This window comes from Panicum virgatum, chromosome 3N (genome assembly GCF_016808335.1).
Source record: "Panicum virgatum strain AP13 chromosome 3N, P.virgatum_v5, whole genome shotgun sequence".
Classification (NCBI taxonomy): Eukaryota; Viridiplantae; Streptophyta; class Magnoliopsida; order Poales; family Poaceae; genus Panicum; species Panicum virgatum.
This window is the reverse complement of record NC_053147.1, coordinates 44,023,176-44,049,221: the sequence shown is the minus strand read 5'-3', so window position 1 is coordinate 44,049,221 and position 26,046 is coordinate 44,023,176. Positions and strand designations below refer to the sequence as shown.

The following is a 26,046-nucleotide window of genomic DNA, read 5'->3' as shown; positions in this document are numbered from 1 at the left end:
TTCAGGGCTTGGGTGCTTCTCGAGTGCACTGATGCACGCCTTTTATAGCCACGTGCGGATCACTGAGAAACAACCCGTGACGCTACAAGACGTAGTGATCATGGGTAGAATACACCAAATTCTCATACAATGAATCTTCACGTGAGTCAATAGTAAAGATACGGATATCCCGGGTTTTATTCTTGTGGATATCACGGGTGCAATCAGTGTGGTATATCTGATCGTTTCATTTTTATGGGATATCACCCGAAAAAGAGATATTTTAGGTATCGGATCTGATTAAACTTGCTGATATTCTAAGAATAAAATTAGATGCCACAAATTAGATTCTTAATTCCAAATCTTGGCTCAGGGGCTACCCACAAGATACAGGATTTTGATTTAAGGCTGGGGGCTGCGGTGTATGAGGCATCAATGATTTATTTTTAAAATTTCTTGGAAACTAAAGGAAGGAAAAGACTGAAGTTACTCTCAGTCTGATTCTACGATTCAACCTAAGGCTCGGGGGCTACTCCATATGGGGTGCGAGTACTTCGCGCACCATATATGATCAAGATTTCGGGGCTTGAGCACCTCACAGCCTCGGAGCAACCAGAAGTAGTTGGAATACTACTCGAAGTATTCGGAGGAAGGCCCAGAAGCAACCAAAAGTACTAATGACGAGTTTTCTAGGAGTGACCATATCAACTATGATGAAGCAAACACCACTACACAAAGCATTTGTAGGTGTGGGTAAAAACAGATTTTTAGGGGCGGGTGCAGTGCCGACCCCTAGTTTTCACTGCTAAAAATTTTATTATTAGGGGCGGGTAACTCACCCGCCCCTAAAAATAATTTTTAGGGGCGGGTCATTGTGTGACCAGCCCCTACAGATTGAATAAAAAATTTAAAAAAAAGTAGCGCAGCAGCTGCTCCAAGGTGATGCTCCCGCGACGCTGCGCCGGCGGATGCTGCTCCCCCATGAGGCACTGCTACGCTGCCGCATCGCCTCCCACCATCTGCTGCAGCTCCCCCGCTGGAATGGAGCTCCGGGTGGTCGGGAGGCGGTTCAACGGGCCTGGTAGCTCTGTCGGCCATTCTCGAGCGCGACCGAATCGTCGACGTCAGGCTGTGCTCCGGTGCGGCCGGCGGTGTCCGGCAGCCGGTGTTTATGCAACTGTGCCAGGAGCGCATGGTGTCCAAGCCGGAGAAGGTGGTGGCAATGCCACTACCACAGAGCGAGTACCCCGACCGTTGGTGTTCCACGACGGCCGCCTCGTTCGCCGGCTCGAGCCGCTCGCATCCCTCGCCGTCTTCCTATGGCTCCCGCTCGTCGTTGTCATATTTGTGACCCTCCTCCTCCACGGCTTCCTCCCCTAGGCACGCGATTCCTCCTGCTCGGTTTCCTGTCCGCCGGTAAGGCTGTGGACATGATGGGGTCGGCAGGGATCCGGGCCCCGATGCTATTTCTGCGGTCGACCGTGAGCAGCCTTCCTCACGGTCGACGACCGCACGTGGGTGACCCAATAATTCACCAGTCTTCCTCCTTCATTCCTCCCGTGCTCTTGCCTCCTTTCTCCTCTTATATTTCTTCCTCCCGGTCCCCTTCCATTTCCTATCTTCTGAGCGTCGCCGCCTCCCCGCCGCCACAGCCGTACGCCGTCGCCTCCCCGCCGCCACAACCACGCGCCGCCGCCTCTCCCTTCCTCCTTTGAAGCCGCGCTCCCTCCCCTACTGAGCGCCGCCGCCTCCAGGATCGCCGCCGCCGCCGGATCCGAGCTCCCCGCCGCCGCGCGCCGCTGGATCCACCACTGCCGCCGGATCCGCGCTCCACCGCCGCGCGTGCCACCGGATCCGGATCCGCGCGCCGCGTGCCGCAGGATCCGCGCTCCGGCGGCGCCGCCCCGGATCCGCCTCCCTGGATGCGGCGGCCGCCGCTTCCCTGGGCCGCACACTCCCCCGCCGGTGAGGAGGACGACGGGACGACGTTTTTATTTTATTTTATTTTTCATTTTTTACGTGAGATTTTTTATTTTTTATGTAAATTTTTTCTCTTTTGTAATTTTTTCTCTTGATTTTTTTGAATTTATTTCGTACAATTTTTTTTGAAAATTTTTCTGCTCTTCATTTTTTTCTTTGATTTTCTTCTAAATTTTTTTTCTCTCTCCAATTTTTCTTTGAAAATTTTGCTGCTGCTCCAAATTTTTTCTTTAATTTGTTTTCTAAATTTTTTCATCAAAAAATGACAAAAAACTATAAATGGCAAAAAAAAATAATGTCTGAAAATCGACCGTATGGACCGTAAATTAGCGACCCTCGATCCGGGCTGCCGTGCGCTGCGGCAAGTGATTCGGGGAGAAGATAAGGGAAAGAGAGGTGGGCAGGCGATCTGCGTGATCATTTTGCAGCCAAACGCGTGGGAGAGAGGATATGGTGCGGATTAATGTTTGCAGCAAATCGCATGGGAGAGATAATAAGGTACAGATTGATGACGTGGACCACGGACGGACCATCCGCCATACACAGGCGAATAATCCGCCGTAGGCAACCGAAAGGTCCGCTAAAAATTCTGAAAAATCGCTTAATTCGTTAAAAATAGAAAACACTTTAAAAAATGTGGAATTTTTCCATAAACTTATTGCGACCTGTATAATTTAGGAAAAATACTGAAATTCAATTTGATTGTCCATATGAATTCATGGTGTGGAAACGATAATGTATAGCTCCCACACTAACTTATATCATACAAGTTAAGGCTAACTTTATATTTTAAATATTTAATTATTAGATACATACTTTTTCTTAATTTTGTAGATTAGAATAGTATTATTGTACAAATTTCATATTTTTCAAGATAGTTTGCTATTTATTTTAAATTAAACATTTTTCTGAAAATTTGGAAACATATTTGTAGGGGCCGGTGGGGGCTCACCCGCCCCTACTAATGCCCCGCCCTCCCAATAAATTTTCAATTTATTTTGAAAAATTATTTAATTCATTAAAAATAGCAAAACGCTTCAAAAAAATATTAACTTTTTGTCATAAACCTATTATGACATGTAGAATTTAACAAAAATATCAAAACTATATTCAGAGTATATAATGGTTACGAGTGTGAAACAATAATATATGACTCATTAACTCTACTCTCTCGTACCACTTATGACTTACTTTGTAGTTTCTACACTCATAATCACTATGTACAGTGAAATATACTTTTAATATTTTTTTCTAATTCTATTGATTACAATAGGCATATAGTACAAATTTGACTTTTTATGTGTTTGCTATTTTTTGAATTAAACGGATTTTTGCAATAAATTTGAAAATTATTTGTAGAGGCGAATGAGGGGTTGACTCATCCCGAAAAATGACATTTCTTAGGCGCGGACCACCCCTACAAATGAATTTCAATTTTATTCCAGATATTTAGTCAATTAAAAAAATAGTACCGTGGACAGTCCGGCCATATCTGGTGGACGATCTGCAGGTTTGGACAACCGAACTTCAGTGCCTTCTACAATGTAAAGACGTTCGGACATCTGAACCTTGTGAAGTGAGATTTATATGTTCAAACCAGCATTCGGTCAGCCGTGAGTAAGTAAATTTTTGAATAAAATGGAAAATCATTTGTTGGGGCGGGCCGGTGAGGGGTGACCCTCCCCTAAAAATGTATTTTTTAGCGGGTGGGTCTTTTGCTACAGTAATTCCGCTCCATTTGTAGCAACAGGTCAAATTTTTGATTCGCCTCTAAAAAAATTCGCAGCATTGCTACAAATTATTTATTATTTTTGTAGCAGTGAAAGGTGCAAAACGACCAAAATACACTGGTCATCTTAGGTAGGCGTGGCAACGGCCGCAGAGGTTCTATAGTATAAACCTAGAAACCTAATTTTAGTTTCCTAAGCATGAGCTGAGCCACCCATTCCGCCGGGGACTCGAGCACCAAATGAATGAAGAAACCACAGCCGTTGCCGGCAAACGCTCATGCGCGCCCGTCTTCAACGGCCACTAGCTAGCCCGTGGGTTAAGCTCTCCCTACCCCTTATTCCCCCAAACAAACATCCCCTTGGAGGAGGAGAATGCAGAGGCGTAGACACCTCTGTTCTTCTCCCTCCTCTCGTGTCTAGCTTCCTCCTGAATCGATCCGCTCAACACCGCATGGCCTAATCAAAGCACTCTTCTCCGGCGAAATAATCAAGCTGCCGTGACGTGCTGGTCCGTGTGGCAGACATGGCAGCCCGTCATGGTGTTCTGCTCGCCTTCATCATTGCGGTCAAGGTGGTCGTTTTCGCAGCGGCGGACAAGTACAAGGCACCGGAGTCCATACTGGTGAACTGCGGTTCGGCGAAGGAGGGCCAGGACGCCGACGGGAGGAAATGGGTGACCGACAAGGACAGCAAGTGGCTCAATGATGGCGGCAAGTCGTCCATCATGGCGGACGCGGACGTCCAGGACCCGTCCCTTCCTTCACCCGTGCCGTACATGTCGGCACGGGTGTTCACCAAGGAGACCGCGTACAACTTCTCCGTGGACGAGCAGGACAGGCACTGGCTGCGCCTCCACTTCTACCCAGCGGCCTACCATGGCCTCCCGGCGGAACAGTTCTTCTTCTCGGTGTCCACCTCCACCGGCATCACGCTGCTCCGCAACTTCAGCGTCTACATCACCGCCAAGGCGCTCAGCCAGGCGTACATCATCAGGGAGTTCACGCTGCCGCCGGTCACCGGCGGCGCGCTGTCGCTCACCTTCACGCCGACCGCTATAAACAACGCGTCCTACGCATTCGTCAACGGCATAGAGATCGTCTCCATGCCCAACATCTTCGCCCAATCAGCCACGATGGTGGGCTTCGCCGACCAGACCATCGACACCGCTGCGGCCAGCCTGCAGACCATGTACAGGCTCAACGTCGGCGGGTCGTACATTGCCCCAGTCAACGACTCCGGGCTATCGCGAGATTGGTACGACGACACGCCTTACCTCTTTGGAGCCGCTGTCGGTGTGACATTCCATGCCAACGAGACGGACAAGATCAAGTTCCCAAGCCCAGAGGCGGAGTACGCAGCACCAGCGAGCCTCTACCTCAACAGCCGCTCCATGGGGCCTAACCCAAAGGTGAACCAGAACTACAACCTCACGTGGGTGTTCGAGGTGGACAGCAACTTCACGTACATCGTTCGGCTCCACTTCTGCGAGCTGCTGCTCACCAAGGTCAACCAACGGGTGTTCGACATCTACATCAACAACAAGACAGCGCAGGCAGACGCTGACGTCATCGGGTGGACGACGGAGAAGGATGTGCCTGTCTTCAAGGACTACGCGACGTTCATGCCTGGCGGTTCGGGCGACAAAGTCCTCTGGGTCGCGCTGCACCCTTCCACGTCGATGAAGCCAGAGTTCTACGATGCCGTCCTCAATGGTCTCGAGGTATTCAAGATGAGCGACAGCTCCGGCAACCTTGCCGGCCCAAATCCCGACCCGTCCAAGATGCTCGAGGAAGCAGAGATGGAGCTGACACAGGGGAAGTTCAAGGACAAGCCCAGCCACCTCAGGGCCGCTGTAATTGGCGGCGCGGCCGGCGGCGCAGCGGCCTTTGGGATCGTCGCTGCCATCTGCGTCGTGGCGTATCAGTCCAAGAAGAGGCGGGCCCTGGGCACCAGCGTCTCGCATTCCTCGGGATGGCTTCCGGTGTACGGCGGCAACTCGCACACGAGTACCAGCAAATCCTCCGGCGGCAAGAGTGCGGCACTACTCAACCCCAACATCACCGCCATGTGCCGGCACTTCTCCTTTCAGGAGATCAAGGCGGCGACCAAGAGCTTCGACGAGTCCCTGGTGATCGGTGTGGGCGGGTTCGGCAAGGTGTACAGGGGCGTCGTCGACGGAGACACCAAGGTAGCCATCAAGCGGAGTAACCCGTCGTCGGAGCAAGGCGTTCTGGAGTTCCAGACCGAGATCGAGATGCTCTCCAAGCTCCGGCACAAGCACCTCGTCTCGCTCATCGGCTGCTGCGAGGACGATGGCGAGATGATCCTTGTGTACGACTACATGGCGCACGGCACGCTCCGGGAGCACCTGTACAAGACTGGCAAGCCGGCGCTCTCGTGGCGGCAGCGCCTCGAGATCACCATCGGCGCCGCGCGGGGCCTGCACTATCTCCACACCGGCGCCAAGTACACCATCATCCACCGCGACGTCAAGACGACCAATATTCTGGTGGACGAGAACTGGGTGGCTAAGGTCTCTGACTTCGGTCTATCCAAGACTGGCCCCACGACAGCCATGCAGACGCACGTCAGCACCATGGTGAAGGGAAGCTTCGGCTACCTCGACCCGGAGTACTTCCGACGGCAGCAGCTGACGGAGAAGTCCGACGTCTACTCCTTCGGCGTCGTGCTCTTCGAGGTGCTCTGCGCGCGGCCTGCGCTGAACCCGAGCCTGCCACGGGAGCAGGTCAGCCTCGCGGACCACGCCATGAGCTGCCAGAGGAAGGGGACACTCCAGGACATCATTGACCCGCTACTCAAGGGAAAGATAGCGCCGGACTGTCTGAAAAAGTACGCCGACACGGCGGAGAAGTGCCTGGCAGACCACGGCGTCGACCGGCCGTCCATGGGCGACGTGCTATGGAACCTCGAGTTCGCGCTGCAGATGCAGGACACCTTCGAGAACGGTGGCAAGCCAGAGGGCGGAGGCAGTGTGAGCTGCAGCAGCACCGTGTCGGCTGCGGACAGCATGGCTGCCTCTGCCGCGGCGCTTGAGCTCATCAGCGAAGACATGGACGAGGAGGACATCGCCAACAGTGTGGTGTTCTCGCAGCTCGTCCACCCAACCGGCCGGTGAGGAGGTACAACTTATATATGGCGTGGATCGCACATGCCTCGTTGTCGTTTGGGATTTGGGATTCACAAGGTGTCCACATGTAACTCATCAGATCATAATGTGCGTATCTGTGTTTCGTTGGTTGATTCTTGAACTTGGTTTTAGTTGCTGCATACTGCTGGTGGGCCATGCATGCAAAGGAGTGGAATTATATCCGTTGTGAAGAATATAGGGACTTATGTAAAATCAAAGGGAGATGCTATTTTACCAATGACTGGAAATTTAGCTTTTACTGTATACGTGAACTCACAACGACATTAAGATGAGAATCCGAGGCACACAACCTCTAAGGGAGCGGATATGCATCACCTAGGCTGAAAAAATGATGCAGCCTACTGGCAAAAATAAAACACCCCCCCCCCACCGTGTAGATGTAGGCGTAGCATGCATGCATAGCAAAGGTAGAATATTGTACTACTACAAAAATAATTTCTAGCAACGCCTCGTGTTTTTTCTAGAAGCAAATCAAAATATAACGACATGTTCCTATAAATAAAAGTGGCAGAGGGTACTGTCGCAGTTGACCTGCCCCTAAAAATCCATTTAGGGGGGGTGACCCATCACTCGTCCCTGAAAATGAGCTCCCGCCCCTATAAATGATCTTCATTTTCATAGGCGGGTGATAGAGTCAACCACCTCAACAAAAAAAATAGTGCCGGCCGGCAGCTCTTCCTCTACAAAGACAGTAGCCTGGCACATGTACAAACCCTCCCTCTCTTCCTTATCTCCTTGGTATCTCCCACATCACTTCCTCTCTCCTCCCCTCCACTCCCATGCCCCAGCCACCTCCCCTTCCTTCCCATCCCATGCCGCAACCACCTCTCGTCCCCGGGTTTCCCTGCACGGCGCTATTGCTCGACGCAGGCTACGGCCCATGGCGGAGGCGCGGACATGAAGGCTCGACGCGGGGAGGAGCTGCTGCTCAGTGTGGGGGAGCAGCTCCGGCGCGGCAGCCGGCAGCGGAGCAGTGGCTGCTCAACGCGAGGATAGAGCCGCGAGGGCGCGATAGCGGCTGCTTGACGTGTGGGAGGAGCGGTGGTGGCATGGCGCACAACACAGGGAGGCCCAGACCGCACACTAGCAGCGCGGCGCGCGGTGGAGCAGCGGCCGCTCGACGCGGCGGTGGTGGTCCACTGGCGACTACGACCACCACCTCTAGACCTCGCATGCCTTGGCACACCCGTCCACCTTTGACACACTTCACCGCACGTTGGGACCACTACGCACGCATCAGCCGCGCTAGAAGTGAGTGCACCTGCTCCACGACTCACGTCGGCGATGATGGCTGCGAAGACACCAACGCCCACCTTGACCTCGACCCGATAAGCAGCCTCATGGCTGAGCACTACAAGAAATTATTTAATCTATAACAAATTTTTGGTGACATTTACGAAAATCATCATAAACAGTCAGGATCTATGACAATTTATGAATTTCATCACGGATTTGTAAATAATGCATACGAGCTCTAATTTAGGCCCAATTTTCGTGACAAACCTCTAAAACCATCATAGAATGAAAATAAAAATAGTCACGGACACAACATCGTGTGGCACAATTTTTTTGAAGTGAAAATAAACAAAAAAGAACCAAAATAAAAAGAAAATCTGGCGCACATAGGACTTGAACAATTTTTTTGAAGTGAAAATACAAAAAAGAAACAAAATAAAAAGCAAATCAGGTGCAAACAAAACTGACCTGACTTGAACATGCATCCATGCTTACCAGCGAGCTAACGTTCACTTGTGTGACGAAGTCCGGTATTTCATATTTATAGTTAGTGGGGCCATCTCCCAAAATTGACTTAGGGTAGAGCGCACTACCACCAGGCCACTTGCAAGTGTATGTTGAACATTATATAGTACATTCAATATTATTATTGGTTTTTCTATTCAGTTAACGTAAATGACAATGCTATATAATTTCTCTGACCACATTATTGAATCAAAGTTTGAAGTTACTATATATTTAACGAAACCTAGTAAACAGTAAAAGAACAAACCAGAGATTTTCATTACAAAAATATTGAAACATATTCAATATTTTATATAAACTAATATCCTATTTGGTGGATGTAAATGTTGTGTTAACAACTAACATCTTATAGCATTCGCAAAAAAAAGTAAAATGCACCTGAGGTCCATCAACTTGTAAGGGTGTGTCACATAGATTAGTCAACTCTATAAGTGTATTTTTGAGTCCATAAACTATTTAAGTCATTCACTGAGGACCATACCCATCCATGTGGGCAGCTAGCGTTGATGTGGCATGGTGACTAGGCGCCACTCTTTCCTCCCTCTTCATCTTCTTTTCTCTCCCATGGTCTCTCCCTGGCCCATTTAATCAAGCAGGCGAGACAACCTTTGTCATGTCCGCCGCTGATGGAGCTCAAGCCAATGGCACAAGGGCCACACTCCTTGGCCTTGTGCATTTTACTATGGAGTTCCCGTAAAATTTTGGTCACTGCGGGCCGACACTTCTACACCCCAGGGGTGGCGGCTACACCACGGACGACGAGGGTGGCGGCAGCCTCGCCGGGCATCGAGGTCATCCCGGATGGGCTGTAGCTGGACGACCCACCACCGGTCAGTTTCGGCGTTACTAACACCCAGATGTCGTTCATCGCCGCCGTAGCGCCCGCCGACATGCAGTTCTTCACAGCCATCCGCCTGCAGCCTCATGGCTCATGAGCTACCTCCAGTTCCATAAGCTCCTCGTGAGGGAGGTCATCCCCTTCAAAGGCACGCACCACCATAACCATACGCCCATACGGCCATACGTAGCTTGATACCGTCTTCCATTCATTAAATTCATGACAAAAAATGGGCACGCGTTCAGGGGCGGATCCAGGAGATCAAGAAAGGGGGGCTCAATCTCCCCTTCTTCCTCTTTTCCTTCTTTCTCTTCTTCTTCCTCCTCTTCATCTAGGTTTAGAAATTGTTGGGGGGCCTTCAGGGGGGCTCCAAAGGATCTATGGGGGTAGGGGGGCTCCAGCCCCTCCTGCCCCCCACGTTGGATCCGCCCCTGCACGCGTTGTTGTGAAGAAAACGTGAAGACAACGAGTAAACAACTATAATGGGGTCAGGGACGATCTCAGCATCATTATCAGTGCTTTTGGTTTTCTTCCATAGCTTGAAGCTAATGGGGATGTTCTCCCTAACATAACATCTGCACTGATTGACCACTATCGTCTTAACCCCCTTGGGAGACTTTGGTTCACCATCCGGGTGCAACGAGGTGATTGTGGTATGCCTCTCCATCTTTTTCTTCGAGCCTCGTTTACGTTTCGACCTCTTCGATCCTGAAGCTTGGAAATATATATATTACTACACATTTCACATGCATAGGAAATTAATATCATGTTTAGACATATGTGCCAAAATTCCATATACCTCGGCTCCAACATCTTCCACAGCCATTTCTTCCTAAATTGTTGCATCACCATCACAGGTATCATTGAGATACTAGCTGCCATCAACCTAGGGTGCATCCTCTTGGAAACACCCTTCGCCCTGGGTGCCTTCTTAGATCATGTTTTGGATGATGAACTCGTATTCGAAATCACGCTGAAAGGGATCCATCTCGATCCCTATGCAAACATGTATAATACGTGGAGTTACCTGTGATACGCGGAATTATATACGATCGGAGTTTTGTATGCAATTATGTATCATGATTTATGCCCGTAAGGTTGTACATATAATAAATAATTGACATCACATGATTAACATCATATATAAAAAATTCTCATACAATCAACAAATAAATATAACAAATTTGAGATATGATTGACAAATCAACATCATAAATATCAAAATTGACATATAATAAATAAATTTACAAGTTAAATACATCATAAATTGACCCATAATGCAACAATAACAAAATTAAACAACTCATATATATAATAATAATTTTTTACAATAACTACATGGAATTGTACTGCATATGTACTCACACCAATTTTCCACAATTCTCCAACTACTTACTTTAATTTTTCAACTATTTTCTACAATTTTCTACGATTTTCTACAATTTTATATGATTTTTCCAACAATTTTCCAACTATTTTCTATAATTTTTAAACTGCTTTCCACAATCTTCTACTATTTTTCTAACTGTTTTCTACAATTTTCTAACAATTTTCTACAGTTTTGTTACTATTTTCTACAATTTTCTAACTATTTTCTCCAATTGTTTTAATTTCCTACAATTTTATAAGATTTTCTAACAATATTAAAAAATGCTGATGTTAGCACATAGTAGTGCTGACGTGAGCAAAGGGCTTCCGTCAGCCCTCCTTCTCAGGCGGGTGCGTGACCGGCGAGCTAGCTAGTGGGTAGCGCCGGCGCTCGGGTCGCGCGCAGGGGTCGGTGAGGCAGCTGTCGAGGGGGGCGGCTGTAACACCCTAATTTTAAATTTCAGTATTTATTAATAAATTAAATTGGCTTTATTTAATTTTCTAAGGTTTATTGTGTTTAGTTGGCATTTAATCTAATTTTTGTTCCTTAATTAATTAAAATTTATCATAGGTTTAAATTTTTGTTGCATTCATGCTGGAGCATCTTTTCTTTTGTTGTGTGGTTAGGTTTTGAATTCAAATTAGTTTGAATTCAATTAGTTGTTTTTGTTTGAATTAGAAATAGAAAAGAAAAAGAAATAGAAAGGAAAAACCCAAAACAAAACCCAACCCGCAGCCCACCTCTCTCCCCAGTCCGGCCCAAACCCACTCCTCCCCGGGCCGCTTCCCTTCCCCCGGAACCAGCCCAAAACCCACCCCTCTGCGGCCCAGCTCCTCCCTGCTCCCACGCGCGGCCCACACCCCCTCGGCCCAGCTCGCTCCGCAGCCCAGCCCCGCCTCAGTCGCTCGCCGCGCGCATCGCCCCGCTGACAGGGAGACCCCACCGGTCATCCCCCTCCTCTGCCCCGCCGCGCAACGCACCGCCGCGATCCCCGCCGGGGATTTCGCCGCGACAGTCACGGGCGCGCACGCCCAGACCCTTCCCCGCCGCCCTATAAGTCAACCCCGAGCCCCTGCGCCTTTCCCATCTCGCCCGCAGCTCCGCCCCTAATCCTAGCGCCGCCACCCTCGCCTTGCTCCGCCGCCTAGGTGCTCTGCGCCGCCGTGGCCACGCCGAACCACCGAGCCCCGAGCCTTTTAGACCCCCGTACCGGATCCGCCTCGACGCCAGGAGCCCCCACGGACCTTTCTTCTCCGACCCCGACCCCCGCAACATCCTTCTCCACGTGCGCAGCACCGACCTCGCCGCCGGAGCACGCCGTCGAGCCCTTTGCGCCGGCTTTCTCTTCAATCCGGAGCTCGGTGAGGACCCCCCTACGTCCACTCTTCCTTTTGTCGCGCTAGCTTAGCCCGTGGGCCAATTTCGCGGCTCAGCCGCCGTCGCCGGCGATGCTCTGCCACGCCGAGCTGCCCCCACCGCCGCTTACTATACTACGGCCGTCCCTGACCCGCGCTCAAGATTCCAGTGAGTTGCGCATCCCGCCCTGAACCTCCCTGACCCAAGCCCGGGTCAGATTGACCCCCGGAGCGCCGGTTTGGGCGTCTCCGGCGAGCCCTCCGCCGCGGGAGCCCCCTCGCCGGCGACAAATCGCCGCCGCGCCACGCCCAACCTCCCTGGGCCGCCCGATCCCAGACGCATGGCCGGGATTAGATCGGCGCAACGCTTTGCCCTGAGCCACACGATCGCGATCCAACGGCCTAGATCCGAAGATACCGCTTCGGCCTAGAGTTTTTGCTAAAGAGCCCTTTCCTTTTGTTATTATCAACCCGCGGTCCGGAGTTAGTCAAAAATAATACCACTTAGGTCCTGTTTTTAACGTTTTAACCCCTGAGCTCTTTAGAAATAGCACCCGCCGTCCAGAGCCGTCGGTTTTGCAGTTTAGCCCCTGAAACTAAGGTTTAATTACGTTTTAGTCCTCGGTTTTAGCAGAAAACCCCCTGGAACTCTGTTTTTCTTACAAATAAGCCCCTAGAACTTGTTTTAGGCCTAGTTTATGCGTCTTAGCTCCGTTTTTAGCGTTCTTTATGTCCACGCGATCGTTGTAACGCGTAGAACAGTATTAGAGTAGTTTAGTGTGCTGTTTTTATGTATTGATGTACTGTTTCTTAGTTTTGTTAATGTTTGCCTGTATGCTTATTGTTATGCATTGTTTTGGCCATGTGTTCGTGAGTAGACGTTGATCCATCTGAGGAGCCTCAGTACCAGTACCAGGAGCAGCCGTCTTCCGAGCACTTTGAGCAGCAGCAGGAGCAGTACGAGGAAGGCAAGTATAACATGAACAACCTATCACCTTTAAATACAATTTCATACTGCATTTTAATACTGTATGCCTTTAAGGATTTCCTAGCCACTTTATATCCTTTAGATATATCCTTGGGTTGCATTTTGGTTAGTTGTGCTAGGTTGCTACGCTATAACACACTCTGGTCCTTTTTAATTAATTTGATTAATGGTTTACTTGAACTTAATTCTGAGAGTGGCACTCTGTGTGGCTTGAGTGGCTCACGTCTCGTTAAAATTGGCTTTTGTTAGAAACATGGTTTAGGGGGCCAGCACGGTGCTTACTGCCTGGTTGGCCACTCTCCATAAGGACCGGTTCATAGAGCGACAACCTGGGACAACAGCGCTACCACAAGGCTAGAATGGGATAGACTTGGCGTAATAATTAGATCTTTTTGGTTTGGAGTAACTTACCTGCGGGGCAAGAGTAGTAAGCTTCAATGGTCCCTGCTCCTCCGGCTTGGTCTGTGCTTGGATTGCGCTCCTGTGCTTGTACCCCCGGAGGTGGGCCCCATCGTCGCCGACCTAACTCTCGCGGTTACGCCTTACCAACGAGATTCTTTTTAAAGGCCTCGTAGTGAGTCGCTGGCCATCTCACCTAAGGAAGTGTGATGAACAACTGGCGTAGCTCACGACTTGTGGGTAAAGATGTGCAACCTCTGCAGAGTGTAAAACTGGTATACTAGCCGTGCTCACGGTTATGAGCGGCCCAGATCCTCCTTTTGATTAGTGAAGTTATTCTCCTTCCGACGAGGGAGGTGCTTCTCGGGGTTACCTTGGTGGCTTGGTTTTGGTTTGGTTCTCAGTAGTAGTAAGATTAAATCTGATTAATTACTATGTAACTGGGTTAATGGTAACTCATCAACTCGTAGTAAATAGTTTTAATAAAATTTTGCCAACACTTAAAAGCTAATGCAGTTGAGTCAGCCAGCCTAGAGCCTCATAGTTTGTGTTATACTTGTTGAGTACAAGTTGTGTACTCACTCTTGCCTCTTCTCTACTTTTTCCTCTTGGCTACGCTACTGCTGCTCAGTTCCTGCCGACACGAGGGAGTTCGTCCAGCGCTACCAGAACTACGAGGACTTCTAGGTGTTCGTCTCCCAGTCGACGTCCCTGTGGCGCCCTGCTTCAGCTTCGGAGAGCTTTATTCGTATTTTGTACTTCGCTTCCGCTGTATCAGACATTTTTGTCATTATTGTAATAAATAACATTCGTATTCGCTTATTTATGACTTTTTACGTGATATGTGCTATGATATACTGTTCATTCTGTTGTATATACGTGTGACTTGATCCTGGCACGTATATGATTGCTCGGTTTATGTTCTTTTATAAACCGGGTGTTACAGAGTGGTATCAGAGCCATATCGACTGTAGGACGAAGCCTAGATAGAACTGGTCGAGTTTGAGGACTTCTTCTCACCAATCCTTGTCTGCTGAAACTATTTTACTATTATACCCCTTGACTTCTTTGACTTTTTACCTTTCTTGCCTTGATTTCTCTCTCTGAAGCATAGTTTCGTAGAATTTGGCCTGAATCAGTCATCTGACCACCTTGAGTATAGCTAGGTGACCTTTTTATAATAAAACGATAGCACGTTCCGCAACGCGTTGTGTTAGTCGAGTCTTTTGCTAAACTCGGCTAAGTCGTGAAAATTGTCTGCTTGTTATTATGCTACATGCTTGATTTGGATTTTTGGAATGATTGCATAGTTTTGTAGTATAAATTTGTTTAAAGAAAATCACTCTGATGTTAAAGTTAACTAATTAATAAAATGAGTTAGATCGTTGGGGGTAAAACAGTCAACTCTATCCTGTCTACTTTATCATGGCTGAATCTTTTTCCGCAAAGAGTTATCATATCCATCTGAGTTTATTCCTGCAATATCCTCACTCGTGAAATCTTTTGTTCAAATCAGATGGTGAACACCAGGAGCACCGGTTCAGGTTCTGGCCAGCAGTAGGGTCAGAACAACCAGGGTGCCGGGATCCCGATGCCTCCACCCTTGACTCCGGAGCAGTACTTCCAGCTCCAGATGCAGATGATGGCTACCCTGAACAACACCGTTCAGGCTCTTCAGCACGCTCACACTCAGCCTCCGCCTCCTCCACCGCCGCAGCCTCGCGACAGGCGTGCTGAGTTCCTGAGGGGTCACCCGTCGACGTTCTCTCACACGTCCGACCCTCTTCAGGCTGACGACTGGCTCCGTGCAGTGGAGCGTCAGCTGGACATCGCCCAGTGCGATGATCATGAGCGCGTCTTGTACGCAGCAGGACAGCTGCGTGGGGCAGCTTTGGACTGGTGGGAGTCCCACCCGGTCCATGACCGCGAGTCTCTCACTTGGCTCCAGTTCAGGGAGCGTTTCCGTAGCCACAACGTCCCCGCGGGCGTTATGAAGATGAAGCAGAAGGAGTTCCTTGCACTGAAGCAGGTAATCTTAAGTATAATCATTCAGCGTTTTCTTTTGAGCTAATGCCCCCTTGTTCTATCCTTATGAATCTTGAGTTAATCTTTCGATATCTATCTGTCTTTGTGAATTCAGGGGACTATGTCGGTCACGGAGTATCGTGATCGCTTTCTTCAGCTGGCTCGCTACGCCCCTGCCGAGGTTGCGGATGACCGCAAGAAGCAGGAGCACTTCATGGAGGGTCTTGAGGACTACCTCCAGTACGCGCTGCTCAACCTCCGCTTCGACGACTTCAACCATCTGGTTGACAGCGCGCTCAACACTGAGCGTAAGCACCTGGAGATGGAGGACAAGAAGAGGAAGGTTGTCCCCGTTGCTTCCGGCAGCAACACTCGTCCGCGACTCCAGCAGCCCCAGCAGTACCAGCCTCAGTACCGGCCTCCTCAGCAGTACCAGCAGAGGCCACCGCAGCAGTACCCGCCTCGACAGCAGCAGCAGGCAGGTCAGGGCCAGAGGTTACCGGCACCTCCGGCTCGAGCTCCACTAGCTCCACCGGCACCGCAGGCTCCACGTTCGGCAGCTCCTACCGGACAGCAGGCTCAGGGACCTCCTCGCACCTGCTTTCACTGCGGCCAGTCGGGGCACTACGCCAACGCTTGCCCCCGGAAGGCGCAGGCGGGACAGCAGGGGCGCCCAGCTCAGCCCAGGGCGCCACTTCAGGGCAGAGTGAACCACGTGACGGCCGAGTCAGCGGCCGAGGCTCCCAACGTGGTTATTGGTACGTTCATGGTTAATTCATGTCCAGCTACAGTGCTTTTTGATACTGGTGCTACGCATTCCTTCATTACTCAGTCTTTTGTCGAGCATCATGGTATTCATACTAGCACATTAAAGAGGTGCCTGTTAGTATCTTCACCGGGAGGACAGTTGAGGTCTCACACTTACTGCCCGAGAGTCAGTGTTTCCTTGAGGGGAGTAGAGTTCTGTACTGATCTGATGGTGCTAGACACCAAGGGCATTGATGTCATTCTGGGAATGGAGACTCTGGCCAAATGGGGAGTTCGTATAGATTGTGCTCAGAGGACAGTCTTGCTATCAGCTTCCAGTGGCCAAGAGGTTGTTATCAGTGCAGTAGAGCCTTCTGGATTTCTTCATCAGATGGAGGCTAGACCCACGGACGGTATTCGCGTGGTGTCTGAATTCCCGGATGTCTTTCTGGATGATCTGCCAGGTATGCCGCCTGAACGCGCCATTGAGTTTTGTATTGATCTCTTGCCTGGCACAGCTCCTATTGCAAAGCGGCCCTACCGTATGGCGCCTATAGAGCATGAAGAAGTAAAGAAGACTATTGATGAGTTGCTAGCCAAGGGCTATATCCGTCGCAGCTTCTCTCCTTGGGCTTTTCCGTTATTGCTGGTAGATAAGAAGGATGGCTCGAAGAGGATGTGTGTGGATTATCGGGAGCTGAATGCAGTCACTATCAAGAACAAGCATCCACTGCCCCGTATTGAGGATCTCTTCGATTTGCTTCGAGGTGCTCGTATATTCTCGAAGATTGATCTTCGTTCGGGTTATTTTCAGCTGAGGATCCGTCCTGGGGATATTCCGAAGACGGCATTCACCTGCAAGTACGGGCTATATGAGTATACAGTCATGTCCTTCGGCCTGACTAATGCCCCGGCTTACTTCATGCATCTGATGAACATGGTCTTCATGGATTATCTGGATGTCTTTGTGGTGATTTTCATTGATGATATTCTGATCTTTTCCAAGACAGAAGAAGAGCATGAGGAGCATCTGAGACTCGTGTTGCAGAGGCTGAGAGAGCATCAGTTGTATGCCAAGTTCAGCAAGTGCGAGTTCTGGATTGACGAGGTGCCATTCCTCGGTCATGTTATCTCTCAGGGAGGCATTGCTGTTGATCCGAGCAAGGTGAAGGATGTGCTTGAGTGGGAGACACCTCAGACAGTGAAGGAAGTCAGGTCTTTCTTGGGCTTAGCAGGATATTATCGGAGGTTCATTGAGAATTTCTCCAAGATCGCGAAGCCTTTGACTTCTTTGCTAGAGAAGAATGTGGCATTCATATGGACTGATGAGCGTCAGATGGCCTTTGATGAGTTGAAGAAAAGGTTGACTACGGCGCCAGTCCTGACTCTGCCAGACCAGACGAAGAGGTTCACGGTGTATTGTGATGCTTCGAAGGATGGTCTTGGGTGTGTTCTGATGCAGGAGGGCAGAGTGATAGCTTATGCTTCATGGCAGTTACGTCGGCATGAGCTGAATTATCCTACTCATGATCTTGAGTTAGCCGCAGTTGTGCATGCTCTGAAGATTTGGAGGCATTACTTGTATGGGCAGCGGTGTGATATCTACACTGATCACAAGAGCCTCAAGTATATTTTCACGCAGAATGAGCTGAACATGCGGCAGAGAAGATGGCTAGAGTTGGTCAAGGACTATGATCTGGAGATTCACTATCATCCGGGCAAGGCCAATGTTGTAGCAGATGCTTTGAGCAGAAGGAGTTATGTCAACATGGCCGTTGCTTTCCAGAAGCCTCCAGAGTTATGCGAGGAGTTCGAGCAGTTGAGTCTGGGTTTCTTGCATCATACCTCTAGTGCAGCTTTTGAGGCAGTACCGACTCTAGAGTCAGAGATCAGGCAGCATCAGAAAGATGATGAGAAGCTGCAGGAGATTCGTGAGTTGCTCAAGAAGGGCAAGGCTCCTCATTTCAGAGAGGATGATCAGGGTACCTTGTGGTACAAGAACCGGATCTGTGTTCCAGATGTGAAGGATCTTCGGAAGTTGATTCTGAGTGAGGCCCATGATACAGCTTATTCTATTCATCCGGGCAGCACGAAGATGTATTATGATCTGAAGGAACGTTTCTGGTGGTATGGGATGAAGCGTTCAGTGGTAGAGTACGTGGCTATTTGTGACACCTGTCAGCGTGTCAAGGCTGAGCATCAGAGGCCAGCAGGTCTATTACAGCCTTTGAAGATTCCAGAGTGGAAATGGGAGGAAATCACTATGGACTTCATTGTTGGATTGCCTCGTACTCAGAAAGGGTACAACTCCATTTGGGTAGTAGTGGATCGTCTGACGAAGGTTGCTCACTTCATTCCGGTGAACACTACTTACTCTGGCGCTAGACTTGCAGAGTTGTACATCTCTCGGATTGTCTGCTTGCATGGTGTGCCGAAGAAGATTATATCTGACAGAGGGTCTCAGTTCACTTCTCGGTTCTGGGAGCAGCTCCATGATTCGTTGGATACGAAGCTGCGTTTCAGTACGGCTTATCACCCTCAGACAGATGGGCAGACAGAGAGAACCAACCAAGTGTTGGAAGATATGCTGAGAGCTTGTGCCATTCAGTACGGCACTAGTTGGGATAAGTGCCTGTCATTTGCTGAGTTCTCATATAACAACAGCTATCAGGCCAGTCTGAAGAAGTCTCCCTTTGAGGCATTGTATGGCAGAAAGTGCAGGACTCCTCTCTATTGGGATCAGATTGGTGAAAAGCAGCTCTTCGGTCCTGAGATCATAGATGATGCAGAGCAGATGGTTCAGGCTGTGCGAGAAAATCTGAGGATTGCACAGAGCAGGCAGAAGAGCTATGCTGATGGCAAACGGAGAGACCTGACTTTCAGTGTCGGTGATTATGTGTATCTAAAGGTGTCTCCGATGAGAGGAATCCGCAGATTTAATGTCAAAGGGAAGTTAGCACCTCGTTATGTGGGGTCATTCAAGGTGCTAGAGCGGAAAGGCGAAGTTGCTTATCGCCTGGAGTTACCTCTCAGCCTCTCAGGAGTTCATGATGTTTTCCATATATCTCAGCTGAAGAGGTGTCTGCGAGTACCCGAGGAGCAGGCACCCCTGGATGGAGTCGATGTCCAGGAGGATCTGACTTATACTGAGCATCCGGTGAAGATTCTGGAAACATCAGAGAGGGTTACTCGGAACAGGCGCATCAAGATGTGCAGAGTTCAGTGGAGTCATCACAGTGAAGCTGAGGCTACTTGGGAGCGAGAAGATGAGTTGAAGAAGACATATCCAGATCTCTTTGCTAGCCAGCCCAGCTAAATCTCGGGACGAGATTTCTTTAAGGGGGTAGGGTATGTAACACCCTAATTTTAAATTTCAGTATTTATTAATAAATTAAATTGGCTTTATTTAATTTTCTAAGGTTTATTGTGTTTAGTTGGCATTTAATCTAATTTTTGTTCCTTAATTAATTAAAATTTATCATAGGTTTAAATTTTTGTTGCATTCATGCTGGAGCATCTTTTCTTTTGTTGTGTGGTTAGGTTTTGAATTCAAAGTAGTTTGAATTCAATTAGTTGTTTTTGTTTGAATTAGAAATAGAAAAGAAAAAGAAATAGAAAGGAAAAACCCAAAACAAAACCCAACCCGCAGCCCACCTCTCTCCCCAGTCCGGCCCAAACCCACTCCTCCCCGGGCCGCTTCCCTTCCCCCGGAACCAGCCCAAAACCCACCCCTCTGCGGCCCAGCTCCTCCCTGCTCCCACGCGCGGCCCACACCCCCTCGGCCCAGCTCGCTCCGCAGCCCAGCCCCGCCTCAGTCGCTCGCCGCGCGCATCGCCCCGCTGACAGGGAGACCCCACCGGTCATCCCCCTCCTCTGCCCCGCCGCGCAACGCACCGCCGCGATCCCCGCCGGGGATTTCGCCGCGACAGTCACGGGCGCGCACGCCCAGACCCTTCCCCGCCGCCATATAAGTCAACCCCGAGCCCCTGCGCCTTTCCCATCTCGCCCGCAGCTCCGCCCCTAATCCTAGCGCCGCCGCCCTCGCCTTGCTCCGCCGCCTAGGTGCTCTGCGCCGCCGTGGCCACGCCGAACCACCGAGCCCCGAGCCTTTTAGACCCCCGTACCGGATCCGCCTCGACGCCAGGAGCCCCCACGGACCTTTCTTCTCCGACCCCGACCCCCGCAACATCCTTCTCCACGTGCGCAGCACCGACCTCGCCGCCGGAGCACGCCGTCGAGCCCTTTGCGCCGGCTTTCTCTTCAATCCGGAGCTCGGTGAGGACCCCCCTATGTCCACTCTTCCTTTTGTCGCGCTAGCTTAGCCCGTGGGCCAATTTCGCGGCTCAGCCGCCGTCGCCGGCGATGCTCTGCCACGCCGAGCTGCCCCCACCGCCGCTTACTATACTACGGCCGTCCCTGACCCGCGCTCAAGATTCCAGTGAGTTGCGCATCCCGCCCTGAACCTCCCTGACCCAAGCCCGGGTCAGATTGACCCCCGGAGCGCCGGTTTGGGCGTCTCCGGCGAGCCCTCCGCCGCGGGAGCCCCCTCGCCGGCGACAAATCGCCGCCGCGCCACGCCCAACCTCCCTGGGCCGCCCGATCCCAGACGCACGGCCGGGATTAGATCGGCGCAACGCTTTGCCCTGAGCCACACGATCGCGATCCAACGGCCTAGATCCGAAGATACCGCTTCGGCCTAGAGTTTTTGCTAAAGAGCCCTTTCCTTTTGTTATTATCAACCCGCGGTCCGGAGTTAGTCAAAAATAATACCACTTAGGTCCTGTTTTTAACGTTTTAACCCCTGAGCTCTTTAGAAATAGCACCCGCCGTCCAGAGCCGTCGGTTTTGCAGTTTAGCCCCTGAAACTAAGGTTTAATTACGTTTTAGTCCTCGGTTTTAGCAGAAAACCCCCTGGAACTCTGTTTTTCTTACAAATAAGCCCCTAGAACTTGTTTTAGGCCTAGTTTATGCGTCTTAGCTCTGTTTTTAGCGTTCTTTATGTCCACGCGATCGTTGTAACGCGTAGAACAGTATTAGAGTAGTTTAGTGTGCTGTTTTTATGTATTGATGTACTGTTTCTTAGTTTTGTTAATGTTTGCCTGTATGCTTATTGTTATGCATTGTTTTGGCCATGTGTTCGTGAGTAGACGTTGATCCATCTGAGGAGCCTCAGTACCAGTACCAGGAGCAGCCGTCTTCCGAGCACTTTGAGCAGCAGCAGGAGCAGTACGAGGAAGGCAAGTATAACATGAACAACCTATCACCTTTAAATACAATTTCATACTGCATTTTAATACTGTATGCCTTTAAGGATTTCCTAGCCACTTTATATCCTTTAGATATATCCTTGGGTTGCATTTTGGTTAGTTGTGCTAGGTTGCTGCGCTATAACACACTCTGGTCCTTTTTAATTAATTTGATTAATGGTTTACTTGAACTTAATTCTGAGAGTGGCACTCTGTGTGGCTTGAGTGGCTCACGTCTCGTTAAAATTGGCTTTTGTTAGAAACATGGTTTAGGGGGCCAGCACGGTGCTTATTGCCTGGTTGGCCACTCTCCATAAGGACCGGTTCATAGAGCGACAACCTGGGACAACAGCGCTACCACAAGGCTAGAATGGGATAGACTTGGCGTAATAATTAGATCTTTTTGGTTTGGAGTAACTTACCTGCGGGGCAAAAGTAGTAAGCTTCAATGGTCCCTGCTCCTCCGGCTTGGTCTGTGCTTGGATTGCGCTCCTGTGCTTGTACCCCCGGAGGTGGGCCCCATCGTCGCCGACCTAACTCTCGCGGTTACGCCTTACCAACGAGATTCTTTTTAAAGGCCTCGTAGTGAGTCGCTGGCCATCTCACCTAAGGAAGTGTGATGAACAACTGGCGTAGCTCACGACTTGTGGGTAAAGATGTGCAACCTCTGCAGAGTGTAAAACTGGTATACTAGCCGTGCTCACGGTTATGAGCGGCCCAGATCCTCCTTTTGATTAGTGAAGTTATTCTCCTTCCGACGAGGGAGGTGCTTCTCGGGGTTACCTTGGTGGCTTGGTTTTGGTTTGGTTCTCAGTAGTAGTAAGATTAAATCTGATTAATTACTATGTAACTGGGTTAATGGTAACTCATCAACTCGTAGTAAATAGTTTTAATAAAATTTTGCCAACACTTAAAAGCTAATGCAGTTGAGTCAGCCAGCCTAGAGCCTCATAGTTTGTGTTATACTTGTTGAGTACAAGTTGTGTACTCACTCTTGCCTCTTCTCTACTTTTTCCTCTTGGCTACGCTACTGCTGCTCAGTTCCTGCCGACACGAGGGAGTTCGTCCAGCGCTACCAGAACTACGAGGACTTCTAGGTGTTCGTCTCCCAGTCGACGTCCCTGTGGCGCCCTGCTTCAGCTTCGGAGAGCTTTATTCGTATTTTGTACTTCGCTTCCGCTGTATCAGACATTTTTGTCATTATTGTAATAAATAACATTCGTATTCGCTTATTTATGACTTTTTACGTGATATGTGCTATGATATACTGTTCATTCTGTTGTATATACGTGTGACTTGATCCTGGCACGTATATGATTGCTCGGTTTATGTTCTTTTATAAACCGGGTGTTACAGCGGCGCGGAGGCAGTTGAGGTCGGGGAGGTACGGCGGCGGTCGAGGGGTCCGGCGTGATAGCGGTTGAGGTCGGTGCCCGCGGCGCGGCCGCGGTCAACGTCGATACAGGGGGCGGCCTGGCGCGCGGTGGTGGTCGAGGTAGGGGCCTCCGAGGCGGGTCGACGCCAAGGGGGCTGGCGCGCGGGTTGGCGGCAAGGGACGGCGGCGGTCAAGGCTGCGGCGTGCGACAGCAAGGGTGGTGACGGTGGTCGAGGGGGGCGGCCGCAATGCCGGGCGGCTAGGATGGCGGCGGTCGAGGCCAGGACGACGCCGGGCGGGTCGAAGCAGACGCAGAGCTGCCGGCAACGACATGGAGGCGCAGTCGGGCGGCGATGTGGGAGGCGTCGAGATGGCAGCCGGCGATGAGGATGAGGGAGGGATCGAGTGGATTGTGATCGATCTAAGTCTTGGAGCCTATATAGGGCAGCTAGTTTAGTAACGGGCTATGGCTACGCCCGGTACTAAACTGGCTCCTAGGACATTTAGTACCGGACAAAGGCAAGGCCCAGTACTAAAAGGGTGTTTAGTACCTGGTGCAGCCAAGGCCCGGTACTAAAGGGGATCCTTTAGTACCGGTCAAAGCCTTCGCCCAGTACTAAACTGTCCACTGTCGGGAAAATTTCGTGAAGGCAGTTTAGTATCGGGCGTGGCCAAGGGCCGGTAGTAAAATAAAAAATCTTAATGTTTTTTAGTATTTATTTTGTTTATGGATTATGCATATTTACACGATTTCTTATGTGTAACATAATAACAAAGGCATTAAGAATAGAAATATACAATAGACGGGGGTGAAAGTAACGGGTACCCCCTAAACGCCTGCTAATGATAAAATGCCGAGAGGATTAAAGTATGCACGGCCCAGCGAATGCGGCCCAAGACGAGCCGGGACGGCCCACCGATAGTTGTCTCCACCTCGCCCGACCCCTAAGGGAACGCCTCCCTCAGGCCGACCCCTGTGGGGAGGCTTCCGCCTCATCCGATCTCCACGGGAGGATTTCACCTCGCCTGACACCCGCAAAATGGGAAGGGTACACAACCAAGTGAAGGCCTAACCACTCCATGGTCTGAAGATCATCATCGGTCAAAGAAGGGCCCACGTGGGCCGATGTGACTAAACGCCCATGCCTCAGCACGAGCCCGGGCTGTCGCGACAGGACTCGGGTGTGACAACACCTCACCGATGGGATGGAGCACAACCACTCCCCCCGAAAGTCAGCTCTCCAGATGGGAAGACCGTCGTTAGAGAGGTATGGGCTAGTTTCCCTATCCCCTGCTGCGCCACCAATGAGGTGCTCGCTGACACCAACACCATCAACAGGGTGTTCGTTGACACCAGCACCGTCGACGAGACAACAGCTACGGCATGCCAGGCCATTTCCCGTCCATCGTGACCTCTACCGGGTGGGAAATGGGGAAGGATGACTGCCAACGATATTAGCAAGGACTGAGGGCCCGGGCACCGATTGACGGATGAGGAAGGGGGATGAATTACATCCGACCCCCACGGTTTCTACCTTTTTACCTTTTATCACTTTTGTATCCAACCCCCCGGTTCTCCTTGGGGCTATTAAGGGATGGGGGGGTATCCCCATGCAAAGGGACCGAACTCTCACACGCCCCCACACACGCTCTCTCTCTCTCACACACACACGCAACCAGAGACTTGGGAGCCCCTTCCCTCTCTCGACCGTTTGTAACCCCTACTGCAAACTTGAGTGCAAGAGCACGAGTGCTCGATCTGGACGTAGGGACATCCAGCCCAAACAATATAAACCCTCATGTCGAATCCTTGCATTACCATCCGAAGTAGTGACGCACGCACAAAATTACTAGCCGGTGATACGGAACACCGACAATTGGTGCGCCAGGTAGGGGATGTAGCGCATCACACGACACCACCAGGCTTCAAATTGCTAACCACACCAAAGGATGGGCGCCAGGCGTGCGTGTACATTTTGGCAGCCTGGACTTCATCATCACCCTCGACTGTGCCCTAGAGCGGATTCGGGCACCACTGCCCCGCAGCGATCTCGGAGCTACGTCCGAGGCGCTGCAGGGCTTGCAGCTGCATTCTCGGGAGGGTGATAGTGCGAGGTTGGAGTGCCAGCTCCACGCCTTCCTGGGTCCATGCTCGACCCAGGAGGACATGCGTACCACCGCGTTCACATTTACGAACATCACGGCGCAACTCGTTGTGGGAGAGCCCCTCTCCCCGATGTCTTGATGAACGCTGCCACGGAGACGTACCCGTTTAGCCTACCGGACTCGGCGACTTGCTGCCGCGGCTCTCTGGCGGAGGGGTCGCTTGACTCTAGCTCAGTTTCCAGCAGTGGGAGTAACCACCCGTCTCTGGAATGCCTCATGGTTGAACTCCGGGTGGGCACCGTGGAGGATCATGGGGCCGGTGGCGAGCCATTGGGGCACATGCCGGCACCTCCTCCCACGCTGGCACCAGAGAATAACGCCCCGCAACCGCAAGCACAACTGGAGCAGCTCCAGGCGTGCCAGAAGGAGCTCCAGGAAGTGCAGCTCATGCTCGAACGCGATCGCGCGGAGCTTGCACGCGAGATCGAGCGCCGCGCCCCCGGCGAGGCGGCGAGAGCCCACGCGGTCGGGGTGCAGGAGAAGGCCAACAACGATGCAGGGGCGCCCCTTTTCAAGCGAGCGAGGCAAAACGTGGCAGCAGCAGTGGCCATCCTTGACGGCCTGCCCCCGCCCGCCTCGCCTGAAGAAAAGCAGGCCCGGGAGCGGATGTAGTGGTATCTCCACCATGCAGCGAACCAACAGGCGGAGAGTGCCAGCTCCCACACTCGGGCCTCTCTGGCCAATGCCCATGCCCCTATTGTGCGCTGGGCAGGTGGCGGACACGCGCCTTCCCCCTGGCCACGAGGTGCCACGATGACGCCCACATCCCTGGGTATGGCAGGCCACGCCCCCTCGCCAGGGTGGGGGGCGCCCGATCGGACCTGTCCGTCAACGCGTGGGCGCGAACTATGATGTGCGCGACATCTTTAACTCTCATCGACGTGAGCACGACGATGACGAGGGCAACAACGGAATGGCC

General features: G+C 51.0%; 1 protein-coding gene across 1 annotated transcript; it reads left to right on the top strand.

Moving 5' to 3' along the window:
- The first annotated feature begins 4,150 nt into the window (after nucleotides 1-4,150).
- LOC120663307 (receptor-like protein kinase ANXUR1) lies at nucleotides 4,151-7,085 on the top strand. Its single transcript, XM_039942121.1, has one exon. The coding sequence runs from the start codon at nucleotides 4,213-4,215 to the stop codon at nucleotides 6,823-6,825; it is 2,613 nt and encodes an 870-aa protein (XP_039798055.1). The 5' UTR covers nucleotides 4,151-4,212; the 3' UTR covers nucleotides 6,826-7,085.
- Nucleotides 7,086-26,046: the final 18,961 nt, after the last annotated feature.